This window comes from Caenorhabditis elegans, chromosome V, assembly GCF_000002985.6.
Source record: "Caenorhabditis elegans chromosome V".
NCBI classification, from domain to species: domain Eukaryota; kingdom Metazoa; phylum Nematoda; class Chromadorea; order Rhabditida; family Rhabditidae; genus Caenorhabditis; species Caenorhabditis elegans.
Window position 1 is genome coordinate 15497879 of NC_003283.11, and position 14881 is coordinate 15512759.

The 14881-nt window shown below is 41.3% G+C and overlaps 2 protein-coding genes and 4 non-coding genes across 6 annotated transcripts; 5 read left to right on the plus strand and 1 right to left on the minus strand.

Moving 5' to 3' along the window:
• Positions 1 to 855: 855 nt before the first annotated feature.
• Positions 856 to 13543, plus strand: C06B8.7 (SRCR domain-containing protein). Its single transcript, NM_074458.7, has 25 exons — positions 856 to 1170; positions 1756 to 1919; positions 1968 to 2360; positions 2526 to 2979; positions 3032 to 3338; positions 3385 to 3533; positions 3584 to 4204; positions 4263 to 4373; positions 4448 to 5357; positions 5410 to 5606; positions 5661 to 6021; positions 6068 to 6246; positions 6295 to 6388; positions 6434 to 7293; positions 7580 to 8040; positions 8087 to 9290; positions 9345 to 9669; positions 9725 to 10089; positions 10132 to 10434; positions 10482 to 10832; positions 10887 to 11407; positions 11462 to 11569; positions 11748 to 11867; positions 12814 to 13206; positions 13255 to 13543. The coding sequence occupies exons 1-25, from the start codon at positions 865 to 867 to the stop codon at positions 13352 to 13354; spliced, it is 9357 nt and encodes a 3118-aa protein (NP_506859.2). The 5' UTR covers positions 856 to 864; the 3' UTR covers positions 13355 to 13543.
• Positions 1289 to 1388, plus strand: C06B8.13. Its single transcript, NR_070038.1, has one exon. It is a non-coding gene; the product is annotated as an Unclassified non-coding RNA C06B8.13 (non-coding RNA).
• Positions 1619 to 1727, plus strand: C06B8.14. The gene has a single exon (NR_070039.1). It is a non-coding gene; the product is annotated as an Unclassified non-coding RNA C06B8.14 (non-coding RNA).
• Positions 7319 to 7406, plus strand: C06B8.15. Its single transcript, NR_070040.1, has one exon. It is a non-coding gene; the product is annotated as an Unclassified non-coding RNA C06B8.15 (non-coding RNA).
• On the minus strand, positions 7330 to 7400 carry C06B8.t3. Its single transcript has one exon. It is a non-coding gene; the product is annotated as a tRNA-Gly (tRNA).
• Positions 13544 to 14300: 757 nt separating the features above from the next.
• Positions 14301 to 14858, plus strand: rpl-38 (Large ribosomal subunit protein eL38). Its single transcript, NM_074459.9, has 2 exons — positions 14301 to 14460; positions 14733 to 14858. The coding sequence occupies exons 1-2, from the start codon at positions 14317 to 14319 to the stop codon at positions 14799 to 14801; spliced, it is 213 nt and encodes a 70-aa protein (NP_506860.1). The 5' UTR covers positions 14301 to 14316; the 3' UTR covers positions 14802 to 14858.
• The last annotated feature ends 23 nt before the right edge of the window (positions 14859 to 14881 follow it).

A 14881-nucleotide genomic window follows, 5' to 3' on the forward strand; every position in this document is an offset into this window, starting at 1 on the left:
CAGTCCTGACCCTTTGAGACTGTCTTCGTTCGTCGTATGCTCTGCGTCTCTCCATGTATGTAAATATCTGCGTCTCTTCGTCTCAAACGCTCTCTTGTTCACTTTATGCATATTTGGTTCACCCCACAAGCAGGTAGAAAGCACAGGCTCTTCTTGTATACACTGTCTACGTATTATTATTGATTATTTGTTGAGATGATTCATCACCCCCTTTTTACTTCTTATCAGTAGAGAGTACTATGAGTGTTTTGGTTTTTTTTGTTCCATTGCATTATTCTAAAGGAATATTTTTGTACTTTGTTTTGAAATATTTCCAAAAAATGTTTCCGGATTTGTCGTAGTTTTAATCGTAGTTATTTCAAAATCCGAACCAGCACTCTATGCAAATATTTTTCAGAAATTCAATTTGTTGAGTCATCATTTTTACCGATAATTTATATTGTGCAAGATGTGTTTATTCTGAAATTCCTGCCAATTTATAATTTCCGTTTTATTGAAAATTTTCAAGGTGGAATATTTATGTTACGAATAAAAATATTAAAAACTTTTTCACTGTTAAAGTGTGCAAAATTTCATGCTGACATTTTTGTTAGTTCGAAACATTTTATAGCTCATCTATTGAATAGGTACAGCTTCTTAAAAATAGCTTGTAAAAAATGGGAAAAGAGTGTTAGAGGAGGGGATGTGTTAGACGGCAAGACTGTCAGACTGTCTGCGTCTCCTTTCTCTGAAATAAGAAGAACATTTTCAACAAGTGAATTGTACAGATTTTTATAAGGATTATTAATTTGCTATTGGCGACTTTCTATTTATTTCCCCCAGCTAATTTTCCACCACTGAAATGATTTTTTTGCAGTTGAATGAATGATCCTACGAAGTCTCTTATTAATAGTAATATTCCATGTAACATGGTGTCAAATCGGTCAGCCGGGACAAGCCCCAGGCCAAGTACCACTGGATCCAGGATACCGGCAACCATTGGAACCGATCAAGAATGTTCTTCAAGGCGCATACGGTAGCAACATCACGTTGTACTACCGTAACAGTCCATATCGAGTTATGGGTGATTTGACTGTCGAATATGGGGTAACCATGGATATCGAAACGGGTACAAGGATATATTTCGATACCGGAGTTGGGCTTATTGTCAAGGGAACTCTCAGAGCAATTGTGAGTTTTTTAAAGATATTTTTAAATGCATAAAACTGGGAAAATTAGAGAAAGTTCGGAGATTTTGGAGCTTTTTTTCTGAAAAAAAGTTGAGAAAAATTTCGCTTTAGAATTAAAATTTTGTGTCGAGGCCGCTAAAAATCCTTGTTGTTTCCATTTACGGTCATCCTTATCCGAAACCCCTATCTATGACGTCACGCTGACTGGCGAGAGATAGTTTCCCATGTGAGAGACGCAGACGTATGAACAAAAAAGTAATGCAAAGAACATACGAACGAAGCAGTTTGATGGTGGAAACAGGGCAAGCGGAATAATATAATACTATGCAAATAGATGAGGAAACAAGTGTTGAAATTAGAATTCAAAGTGTTCGCTGTGTGGGAGGGCTTGAGAAAGAATTTAAAAGTCATGCAAATTTGAAAGAAAAATTTAAAATGATGGCAGTACTTTATTTCTTGAAACTTCTGCAAATTAAGCGTGACGATTAAGTTTCGCTGGATAGGAACCCGGCACATGTCGGGCGGAGCAGAAATTTTGAAAACCATCATTTTAAGAGTTACAAATTAATATCCGATTAATTTTCAGGGAAATGAATTCGCACATATCGAGATGCTCCCCTATCAGCAACAAATCAACTATGACTCCGAAATGCCCAACTTTCGCCTAGTAGACGGGCCTACAGTACGACAAGGTCGACTTCAAGTACAGTTCAGAGATCGATGGAGATCCGTGTGTACAATGGTTACTAAGTGAGTTGGTTTTCCATTTTGACCGAATATTAAAGCCAATTGTTTTAGCTGGACATCCATAGATACTGGAACCGCATGTCGATCAATGGGCTATTCGGATGGAGGCTTCTGGAAATGGTTCCGTCGGAACAATGACACGTACCCATTTGTAATGCCGAAACCAGATTGCCACGGAGCCGCAAAAAACCTTTGGGATTGCCCCGCATTCTCGAATCCTCAGAAAATCAGATTGTCGGAAAATCTGTGTCAAGGAGAAGACGACATTGGAATCTACTGCTGGGGCCCGCCAACATTCACCGGATGGGCACGGCATTGGAAGGGTATCCAGATTTTGAACTCCCCGTTTCACTATGTGAACTCGGATCCTGATCTGGTTGCGGTTAATCGAGAATCGGATTCGAGGCTCGAGTTTGTGGATATTTTGTACGCTGGATATGATGGGTAAGTGAATTGTTTGTGGAGAGGTGTGAGATAGAGTTTTCAAAAACTTTGGGATGACTTCAGCTATCTAACCTAAAACTTTGGGGACTCTTTCATCAAATTATCTAGAGCTCCCGTCTAACTTATGTAGTCCAAATCGGCTGAACTTAATGCAACTTTTTTCAGAGTGAACAAAAACACAACATCAGCTTTATACATAGAAGGAGTGCCTCCGATAATGAACGGGCTTCGGATTGAACACAGTGCCCGAGATGGCTTACAACTCCTGGATGCGAATGGCCCCGCGATAATTGCCAACTCGACTTTCTCCTACAATCGAGGGCATGGAATTTCTGTCGTTAACACCACCGACGCTAGAATTTTTATTAATAACACAAAAATCCAAGGAAACTGGGGAGATGGAATTTGGTATAAGCAGCAGACGGGGGTGAATCTTATTGACTACGGTATGCGGGAGCGACGGAGCATTGGGAGTGGACGGCTCGAGGAGCAGAAGCCAAGAATCGATATGTGTGCCGAGCACCGGGTTGATGATAATCACTTCTTTCCTCACTTGATCGCTGTGAATTTGAAAAATCGAACATATCTGGATCTTGCGCAACCGGCGATTTGCTGGATGGTAAGTAAAAAGGTTTCATACTTGTTTCTATCTCAGCTCTTTTTAATTCCAGACGGTCTCCCTTCCACCGAGACTACCGTACACCTACAGTATCCAATGGCTTCACATCCGTGACCGTAATCCTCAAACCGCCCGTACCACGCTTCTCGTCTGTGATTCAAATAACGTAGATGAAAATTCGTGTTCGACGCCGAGATTCCGGATTCCTATCCGGAATGAGATATTCCCGCAGAGTATCTCTTTGAAAAGCTCAGGGAAACCACTATATCTAGCCTTGGAGCACGTTTTAGACGGAGATCAAGCAGGATATGTTCAAGGAGACGTTCATCTTCTATTCAATATCCATGCTTCGGTTTTGGGTAAGTCCAGTTCACCAATGAGAGTAAAAATTCGACGCATTTTCAGACAAAGCCTATTACGGTTTGAACGTCACCAATTGCATCATTGAGAAGAACACAGGAAACGGAGTATTCGCCAATGATATCCGTGAAAGAACCGCTCTGACAAATGTAACACTGGATGAAAATCAGGGATACGCTGGGTTTTTGGTAAAAGTGAGCCACTCATGATTATTAATCCTTATAACCTATTCCAAGAATTTCAGGATGGAGCAGCAGACATCTGGCTCAATGAGACTAGGATTCTGAATAATTGGGGTGATGGAATGAATATATCGTATGCTGGCGGAAGTATAATGGTGAATGGAACACGAATTGAGAAGAACCGTTGGAGAGGTGCTGCTATCCATTACAATCAGACTCTTCCGTTTTTGCCAATGTACAATGAGGTGATCTTCAAAGGACGCCCCTCGAATAATAAGTTCTACCTTCCAACAATAATATCGGAGAATGAATGGGGAGGTCTTCTAGTCGGTAATTTCTGTGCTTATTCGAATGAATCTAATTGGCATTCGAAATACCGTATTCCAATCAACTCTGTGTATCCGAAGCTTGTGCCGAAAATCCTTATTTCTTGGGTAGAATTTCTGAAGAATCAGTATCATCCGTCAATGGAAATATTCTCGTGTCGAGACCCGGATGTGATATGGAATATAGTTGACGTGACTGGAAATCGGATTGATGGAAATCTGGGTTATGGTATGCGGATTGCACCGGCCGTCAATATGCACACGGTGATTAACTCCAATCAGTTTTTACACAACAATGACACAACATTGTATATCAGGAATGCACAGTGGCCGGAGCTCGGTGATTTGCCAGCGGAGGTAGGTGGTTGAACAGTTGTCCGACAGGGTACCATAAAATAATAATAAAAACTTTCAGGTCACAATTTCCAAGAATGTGTTCAAATTCAATGTGGCTAAATATATTATTTCAATCGGAATGAATGAAGATGCTCCACGACAGTTTCTAACATTCAATCAACAGAATGAGGTAGGCGGGAGTCATGGGATTATTTTCAAGCCTAGTTACCTTACAACTCCTGCAACACTCAAGAATAATTTCAGATCCGAGCCAACACGGTATTTGACCCGTTTCCGTCCTTGCCGCCACGTAGCACTCCTTACGCAGCTCTCGTAGTTTCCTCGTCAAATGTGAAGATTCATAGAAATTGCTTTAACAACGAACGTTCAAAATATGAGATAGCCACCGAGCTGGAGCAACATGCCAAGTGGATAGATGCTCGCGAGAATAATTGGGGATTTCAGGAGATCCCGCGATTTATTGATAAGTTTTTTGATCAATTCAACCGATATTCCTTGGCATCCATCGATATCGAACCTTACATGGCTGCGTGCAACCAGAGAATGCCTTATATAACCTTGTTGAATGGTGCATTCCGTCAGTTCAAGAAACAATCAGAGCCATTCAAGCTTGGAGGAATCATCTATGAGAATCATGATTTGCTTAAAGGACGTTATCAAGTCACTGAAGATCTTCAAGTTGTACCCGGTGCCAAGCTAACTATTGCATCCGGGTCAGTGCTTGAATTTCAGCATGGGATTGGAATGTTAGTTCAAGGAGATTTGATAAGAAATGAGTACGATCAAGATGAAAAGGTAATCTTTACCTCTACTCCGTTCACATTGGAAAGGAGGTCCGATATTCGCCTGGTAGATGTGGATGGGAACTATGAGGTGACAGAGGGAAGGCTAGAAGTTCTTGTTGACGATCAATGGGGTACTGTATGCAATCGAAGTTGGACCCCGCAGCTGACAATCCTGGCGTGCAATCAGCTGGGACTAGTGGCCGATGTTCAGTATTTTGAGAACTGGAGAATATTCCCGGAGCCTGGAGACTTGCCAATGATCATGGACAATATAAGATGTGAGGAAAATGAAGTGGATATCACAAAATGTCGGCATGATGGAGTGGAAAGGAATTGTGCGGCAGGATGCAGAAGCACGGAAGTTGTTGGTGAGGATTTCAGGTACCAAGTTGCCCCATAAACTTGATATCTAATTTCCAGGTCTCCGATGTCTTGAACCACGTTGGGCGGGTGTTAGGTACAGCTTACTTGCCAACCCACCTACCGTAACCGGCCAGACTACAATGGACAACTGGAGGATCGAAAAAGGAGGACTATTCAACTTCCGTACGTCTGAGTTTTGTGCAGCTTTTAAAGTTGATTGGAACTATCATACCTTTCATCGGCTGGAGATTCGCGTAAGTTTTTGGGTTTGTGGGTTTCCCGGTTAGACAACTTCTATATATTTTCAGAACAATTTCTGGGATGGTATCGATGTTGTTTACAATGACTTGGTCAAAAAACCAGCGATTCGAAACAGTGTGATCTATAACAATCGCAGAAATGGATTCCACATAAGATCTGCCGGGATTACTGTAGAAAACGTAACTATCAATTTTAATGGTCAATCCGGAATGAGATACAATCCATCGTTATCTGCGTTGGAGCAAAATGACATTGTCTCTTGGCTAAGCTTAAAGGAGCAACCAGAGTTGGAGGCGAATAACATTTTTCGAATACCTGATCAGCAGCTAGACCTCATAGAGGTTATGGAGAGTAATCTGAATCAGAGGAAGTTTCTGGTTGCTGCAGAGACACAGGATTGTCCAGCAGGTAAGCTGAACTTACTTGGATCGTTATGTAGAATTTCCCATTCCAGATCCCCATCAAGAATGTGTCTACAACCTAATGATCCGATCAGTTGGCTACCAATATGGCCTCGCTTCAAAAATGGCGATCCAAATTGTCAATGCGCCTTCAAATGTTTCAGACGAGGACGCCATTTTCACAGAGGTCTCGACTGGAAAATCGTGGAGCGCGAGGAAGGATCAGGTTTATGTAAGCTTATTTCAGACAGAGTGATTCTAAAATTTGAAACAATTTCAGTTTCCTGTGGTCTCCACTGAAAATGCAATGCGGATGAGATACACGAGATCGTTTGGAAAACCGAAATTGGTAATCTTGGTGCTCTTCCTAGATAGTGAGTTTTATATTAGCGAAATTTAAATTTCTGATTAAATTTCAGCCCAAGAATATGTTGACCGCTTCATTCATCTTTACAAATCCCGTGTTGAAGACAATCAATACGGCTTTTCTTCAGTTCATTATTCCAATCTGACATACTCTGACGGGCGCTTGTCAAATCGATGGAACAATGAGAAAATCTGGCTGCAAAAAGTGAACTTCACTCGAAATTCAGAAGCAGTCATGTGGCTGCACTCTCCACAACATGCCGTGGTCCCCGGAACCCCCATCGCAGAGATTACTTATCATTTTGACAATTGTAGTGTTACTGATAATAGCGGACCCATCATTGAATCGCATCGTGACTTGTACGCGTCTGCGAACGTTTTTCATTGGATTTTGTGGTCGAATACGTTTGCCAATAATTCGAGAAGTGGAATTGCGGTGGCGTTACCGGATACTTATGATTTGCTTGCAAAGCAGACGCATAGCTTTTGGCTGACTGAAAATCGATTTGAACGGAACTCTGAGTTCAAAATTTTGCTTGACGGATATTATGCGTTCGCTAACATTTCTTCCAATAATTTCACACTCAACACAGCACCAAAACAATTTGGAATGGTGGAGCTACGTGGAATGGAGAAAAACCTAATTTGTGAACGCAATCGGTTCTTCTTCAATTGGGGTCACTGGATGATCAAATTGGATGCAACGTCACAATATCTCCGACAAATCGATGTGCCAAGCTATGTTCAATATAACTACATTGAAAAGAATAGGTTCATAAATCAGCGAGGAGATTACGTTGATATGTGGCCCAGATCTTATGCACTCGGAGTTTTTGGATCTCAAAAGGTGGAAGTTCATTTCAATCGATTCTTCAACGAGTTGATCGATTTCGAGTTGGTTTCTGGGGCTAAGGTAATTTCATAATTTTTCAAAATTTTCAAAAAGAATTGCATCGACCGGGAATCGAACCCGGGCCGCCCGCGTGGCAGGCGAGCATTCTACCACTGAACCACCGATGCGATGAAGAAACCTGGTCAGGGTGGCAAAAATAAAAGCAATGTGGAAGAGAAGCACAGGGAGAGATAGACAGACAAATAAGAGGGGGAAGGGGGAGGTTGACCTACAAGTAAGCCTATTGGGGAAAGTTGGAAAACGGAGATAAATATTTATAACACTTGTAAAAGCCTTTCAATTTCAGTACTCTGACGTCTTCGAAACAATGAACACAACGCATAACTGGTGGGGTACCGGAAACGAAGCAGTCATCGCTCAACGCGTTTTCGATTTCGACGACTGGAACACGTTCACCCGTGCGGAATGGACGCCGTTCTACGTGTCCAACGATTTGTCAATCAATTTCTGGTGGAATCCGTGGCGCGACGGGCAACTGGCAAACGCCACATATCTGGAGCCGGGTGTACATGATTTGCACGGACGCGTGTATGAGGACAAGAATCTGACCCTGATCACAGAGCGATGGTACTCGTTTCCATACAACTACCGCCCGTTCCGACCCTACCGTATCACTCGTGACGTCACTATTATGCCTGGAGCCACGTTGTATATCGAGCAGAATGTGGAAGTTCATGTTTGGCCCAACGTTCGGATTTTGGTGCTAGGGAACTTGGTGGCCAGGGGAGAGTATTGGCAACCGATCAGGTAGGTCAAGTTATCTAGAACTAAATCATAAAAATTCCTTTTGCAGATTCAAACCCATCAATGTCACAGAATACATGCAATACAAAGGGGAGATACCAACGGAATACAGAAAGAAGAGAGGAATCGAGTGGCCAGAAAAGAGCCAACGGCATGCTGGTTATGCTCACCTTGCTGGGCCTAATGGACCTTTTGTTATAAAGGGAACCTCAGGAAATTCGAAGCTCTCAGATCATCTTGAGCGAACGAAGCGGCATGATTGTCAGTGGCCTGAAAATCCAAATCACCCCCACGAGTCGATTCATCCTGACACCCCAAACGGCCCCTACAGACTGAAGGGCTTAAAGCAGGAGAGACCAAAGCGTGCTTCAGATAGATCAAAGCCGGATTTGGTCTACCGTGACTTCCCAACTCTGCATCGTGACGATCCCTACTACCAACGCTTCACAGTTTCCCTGACAACAAACGGATCGGATTACGGAAGAGCTGGATTTATACAGATCTACAACGCCACCACAGGAGAAGTAGTTCCGAGCTGTGATCGGCAATTTACAATCAGAAATGCGCAAGTTGTGTGCCGAGAGCTTGGTCTGCAAACTCAGAACGTCTATCACTGGCTCACTCCAAGGTGGGACTACAATCCTCATGTGAGAATTCTGAAAACTTACATGGAACCACGGCAATGTCGAGGTGATGAACCCAGTTTGGATCGCTGTGACTTAAGACTTTCTGGCAATGATTCTCAGTGGATGTGTATGGACTCGGAACACTTCAACTATGTTTACTGCGGATCTAATAGAAGTTTGAGCCGAGACTATATCGGAAACTGGGGTGGTATCACTTTTGCTCAACCTAATCTTGAACACGCTTACGGCGAGAAGAGCGGAGCAAAGAAGGAGAAGTCAATTCTACAGTACGTCGAGATAGTTGGCGGTGGCGCTGGTCACAAAGATTCGTGGCAAAGCGCAGGTCTTCAAGTATTCCATCGATCACCAATACTCGATCATATTAACGTGACGAATTGCTCGGTTCACGGTATTCAAGTAATTTCTCCGAATGATCGTATCACACTGGCCAACCTGAACGTCACGTTCAATCAGGGGCAAGGAGTGAACATACTGACAACGTTCGTGCAGGCGCCAAGTTCTTCACAAAATGCAATGAGAAAACCTATGAGTATTCCGTATTACACGCAAGGAATGTTGGACATGTGCGCTGCTAGAAAACGGTTCGAGGTGGAGAATCGAATTATGGTGAGTTTCACAATTTCAGATCTTTTGAGCATATTTAGGCAATCCTATTTCCAGCTCTACTATAAATACGACTCCTACCCTGTTGATTGTGTGAAGGTCTTCACTTCTCGAGGAAGACGTGTTGCTTTCCGAATAGTCCAATATCAGCTCTACTCATCTCCCACCGATCTTGGTAGATCTGATGCTCTTCGCCTCTACAGTTCGGAATCCTTTGCGCCCATGGCACTGCTCGCTGACTTTAGAAGTGATTATCAGTCAGTGGATCCATCTGTAGCTGTGACTTCCGATGAGATTGCTGTTCATCTCCGAGCAACTGCCGCAGACGGGGTTTATGGATTTATCGCAGAGGTTTCGGCGCTTCCAAGTAACGCTGAGCAGCGTAAGTTTTTGAATTTCGTGAGCCTTTACCATTATTCTAATTTCAACACTTTTAGACACAGTCGGAGAAATCATCATTCGAGGATCAAGAGTTGATCATAACGATCGTGGAGCTATTGAATATTCAAACCTTGGAGAAATGAGCCCGAACCTTGTAATCGAGAGTTCCTCCTTTGCATTCAATGGGATCCATTTGTTCGGGAACATTTCTACGTCGAGTCAGGCTGTGCAACTGAACCTGCATAATACTGTATTTTTCTTATTCCGTGCCAACTCTATTGCTCACAATCGTGGAGGACTGTACATTTCTGCAACATCAAGCAGTCCAGTTGTCCGTCTGGGAGCACTCATTAAAAATTGCCTATTCGCTTATAACAGTAACTCGACGGCTTTGGCGTTAAGCGGAAATAACTATCAAGTGGTAATACTGAAAATGAAGTTCGAAAAACATACTTACTTATAGATCACCCTGCTCAACAATATCATCAGCCACAACTTTGCTCTCTACCATGACACTATAGTTGCACATGACGTGGCAATCAACATGACACGTAACACGCTATTTTCAAATACGGGACTTCATACACTGGACATTCATGCCAACTCAAAACTGTCTGTTGATAAAAATACGTTCTTCTACAACAATTTCTATGATAACTTGGCACTTGGACACGGTCAGCAGTACCTTGAAATGTACGGATATCAGCCTGCAAAAGAGAATAATGAGTTCTTCAATCGACCTAGAAGGGATCTTGTGAAGAGACAGGTAAGCCAGACTCGTCAGGTGTTCTATTTGAATAATGAAATTTCCAGGTTCTCACCCAGCAAGGAGTTTCATTCGACTGGTGGACTCATGTGGACAACGAGACCACCAGATACAGATCCACCATAATCGCTGGAAGCTCTCAGGAAGTTTTCAAGTTCAACACATTCAATGATCCTCTGAACGACTACGAGTTGACTACAGGACGACAATCTCCGTACGAAATGGGGTCTATCGACGCGAAGGAAAACTATTGGGGTTACCCGGGAACTGTTGGTGTCGCCGCAGGAAAGATTCGAGATCATGAAGACTATCCGGGATTGGTGAAGGTTGACTTTACACCTGTGTTGGAGTCGAACACTAGTCTGATTGAGGGAGATTGTCCGGCTGGATGGTTCCAGGTGAGTACCTAGGTAGCTTCAAGAGCTCACAGATTTTAATCAATTTCCTGTCAGGCTGGTCATGAAGAATTCAAGTCGTGCTTCCTATTCGTCCCATCTGCTGTCACCTTCTCAAGAGCAGTTGAGTATTGTGAGGAGCTCGACGCATTCGTGCCATATTTGCGCATCAACGACATCCTCCAGTCCCAGCTTGCTCAGCGAATTGAGAAATTCTCAATTGACTTGAGAACTGATCAGGAACGTTTGAAGCCATATGGAATGGATGATGATATTCCAGTTTGGATCAGCGCGGTCAATATCCCCAACACTCAATGCGGTTGGCTCCGGTCGAGATCCAAGAAAATCGAGCAAGCGAATTGTAATCTATTAACGGCATTCATTTGTGAGAAAGGAACGCATCCGTATTCGGAGCCGATTCTCTGGAGACCAGGAATCATTATTCCAATCATTTTAGCTGCAGTAATTCTATTCTTACTAGTAATTCTGCTGATCTGTTGGTGTGTCAAGTCAAGAAAAAGAAATGATTTGCTGGGTGAACGGAAGGAGAACATACGGGCCAGTATGAGGCTTCAAAAGTAAGGCTTGAAGAAGAAATAGGGGGCCGAATACGTTTTTTATTTTTCTTCCAGATTGCACCAGGAGCATGAGAAACGAGAAATGAAGCGGGGCTCCGATCATACTCACACTTCGGGACACGCTAGTCTGAATAGTGGTTCGACTGTTAGTGCCTATAGCGGGTAAGCGGAATTGTGAAATTTGAGACGTGGCCGAATTTTCTGTTTTCGCGGCCACGTCCGGCCAAAATTGTGACGTCACTATTTTTGTAGCCCAAAAGTGCCGCATTTTCAGTAGATCAAAGGGAGAGCGGTCGGCTTTTTCTACTTGTTTTTTTTTTCAAATAAAATCCAATTTCAGAAGAGCTATCCACCGGCCGCCAGCCTATCAGAGTGACACTCTGAGCACCGCCACGTCAGAGAACACCTACTCATATGCCTATACTCCACATGGGGGCCCGACAGCCAGCTATAACACACGGTAGGCGAACTTTAATACAGTGCATTTATTTTCCAACTTCTACGACTTTAAAGGCGTGCGCATTTTCGCGCAATGTTCTCGCCACGCGCATCCCATTGATTTGTTGAGCGCGTGGCGAGACCAATGACGGACCATTTTGTATAAATGCGCGCGCCTTTAAAGTCGTAAAAGTTGGAAAAAACTGTAGTAAATATGTATATTTGCTGCCAAAATTTGAAACAGTTTCTTTTTCGTGACTAATTAATTCAAATTTCACCAGAAAATTTGTAATGCAATACAAATAAATGTTAAAAGTTCGCTTCAGAACACAAAAAAAAGTTAACATTTGTTCAACTTTGAGCCAATATTTTATTTTTTGAAGTTCTCTGAAACTTTGTGAGAAGTGACAAAAAATTTAATTCGAATTATTCGGCAAAATTTTTGGAAAAAATGAAACAATATACATAACCCAGAGGGGGAATTTTTGCGATTGTCAAGAAAAAATACGGTACCCGGTCTCGACACGACAATTCATTGTTAAAAATAAATGGGTGTGCGCCTTTAAAAAGTACTGTCATTTAAAACTCTCGTTGCTTCTGAATTTTTTTTACGTGAAAAATGTTTATTTGTTTGAAAAGAACGAAAGTTTACAAATCATGATAAAAACTAAACCTAAAAGAGAAAAAAAACCTAAAAATCGTTGAAAATTCTACAACAACGAAAGTTTGAATTACAGCACTCTTCAAAGGGGCGCACTTGTTTCAATTGAACAAAAAATGTGCTTGGATAATAAGCATTTCTGAAAAAAAAACATTTTTTGAATAGCGTTAATTCTGAAAAAAATTTGAAAATGTTGAATTTCGGAATTAAACTCCTGAAAAAAAAAAATTTTTTTTTTAAATTTCCACAAAAAAAATTAGGTGGCCGAGTTTTCTCTATTCCAAGGCCACGTAGCAACTTATTTCAGACCATCCCGCTCGGTGTCCACAAATCCAAACGGTTACTCGGAAATCACCCATCCTACAGTAACCCAGACCACAACTACAGTACCCTATCGATCCACGTCATCACCTAACAACCACGTCAGAATGCGACCATATCAGCCACGCAGTGATACTGCTTCGAACGCCACGTTGTCATACACTACAGACTCTGAACGTACATCGACTGCGACTGATCTTTCGAGTTCTTATACATCGGATGCATCTGAAAGTACCGTACAGAGTACTGTAGTGAATAAAAGACGGTCACCCCAGCCGCCAGTATCCCCCATTCCAAGAGCACCCCCGCTCAGAAATTCCAACGGATTTTTGGCCAGTACTAACAATTTTCAACCATTGCCAACGGATATTCCGATGAGGTTTTTTTCGAAATTTTCAATATTTTTTTAATTATAAATTTATTCCAGATCGGATCCGGAACTTAATCATTTTGTCGAACTTCACGCTGCACCACGCACTGGAGGATCTATTCGCTTCAAAAAGCCAGCCATGGAAACGTCTATGTGATCTGAAGAAATAGCTTTCATGAATTATTTTCATTATTACCTCCGGTTATTTTTGGGTTTTTATCTTTAAATATCGATTTTCACCCACTTTCCAACGATGACGTGTACTTCTTTCTGCTTTCTTTTTTTGTAAAAAAGAATTTTTATTGCCATAATATTAATTTCATATTTTTAATAAACATTTTCAACGAAAATTGCACATGTACGGCGCGTTACAACGAATATTCTTTCAGAAACAGTTCAAATTCACTTATTAATTTAGAAGGCAACTCATTAAACAAAATAAAAAGCCGTTTTTCTACGATTATCTTCAAAAACACTAGTTCCCAAGCGAAAAATTGAACAAAAAACATATGAGAAAAATAAAATTCCGATTGAATTCTGCTAGTTTAAGAGTTGAAAGATTTCATACTTACTAAAAACCACAATAAAATTTTTATTTTCGTATTTTCATTTTTTTTTTTCTGCTCGAAAAATAACAAACAAACAAACAGAAAAATCTCTCGAAAGCAGAATTAAATTCGTTTAGAAATTAAAGGCGCACGCATTTACATTGCTGGGTCTCGGCACGCTCACGACACAGTTGAACAAGTGTAACCGTACCCCTTCGCACACACTCTGCCGTAATTTGCTTTTTTCCAACTTTTGCTTGGTTTTTCTTTATTTTTACCCCAAATTTCATAAAATTTTCGCTGATCAGGTTCAAAAAATTATTTAGAATCTTTATTTTATAGTATTTGTTCATAAATTTGCTTGATATTAAGCGAAATCTCACATTTGGTGTGCTTTATCGATTTTTGTCCTAAAACTTGTGATTATTTGAGTTTAACTATTTTCTCCCAGTTTTTAGAATCCTCGAATACAATTCTCTTTTTCCTCAATTAATCGTCACTTTATCCTGAAATTCTCATTTTTCTTCTGGCTTCAACTATATTTTAATTTTTCAGGTAATCCACCATTGCGATGCCAAAGGAAATCAAGGAGATCAAAGACTTCTTGGTCAAGGCCCGTAGAAAGGATGCCAAGTCCGTCAAGATAAAGAAGAACTCCAACAACACCAAGTTCAAGGTTCGCTGCGCCAGCTACCTCTACACCCTCGTCGTCGCCGTAAGTTTTTATTTTAATTAAAATTATAATTGCGCAAAATTCTTTATAAAGATACGTAGATTCAACGCTCAAGTCTTTCGGAAAAGTTGTGAAGATTTCACCTGATTTGTTCCAGTTTTCTTGAAAGAAAAACAATTCATTGGAAGTTTCTGATTTTTCTAATGTTTTGGAGTCAGCACATTTTGTATCTGTTTCGCTTAAATTTGTAAATTTTTTTTAGACTTTCCGATTTTATAAATAATTTGAATATATTATAAATAAATATTTTTCAGGACAAGGATAAGGCCGAGAAGCTGAAGCAATCCCTTCCACCAGGCATCCAAGTCAAGGAGCTCAAGTAGATCAAATCTCTTCTCTGCTCGTTGTTGGTTTTTACGTTATGAATGTTCACACGTTACATCCCTGTCTTATCTTCTTTCAA

Excerpts from the sequence above, each read along its gene's own strand:
- C06B8.7 (NM_074458.7), top strand. The coding sequence starts at position 865 with ATGATCCTACGAAGTCTCTTATTAATAGTAATATTCCATGTAACATGG. Across the intron at positions 2,980-3,031 it reads AACCGGCGATTTGCTGGATG|ACGGTCTCCCTTCCACCGAG; the intron begins GTAAGTAAAAAG and ends TTTTAATTCCAG. Across the intron at positions 6,022-6,067 it reads GACACAGGATTGTCCAGCAG|ATCCCCATCAAGAATGTGTC; the intron begins GTAAGCTGAACT and ends TTCCCATTCCAG.
- rpl-38 (NM_074459.9), top strand. The coding sequence starts at position 14,317 with ATGCCAAAGGAAATCAAGGAGATCAAAGACTTCTTGGTCAAGGCCCGT. Across the intron at positions 14,461-14,732 it reads TCTACACCCTCGTCGTCGCC|GACAAGGATAAGGCCGAGAA; the intron begins GTAAGTTTTTAT and ends AATATTTTTCAG.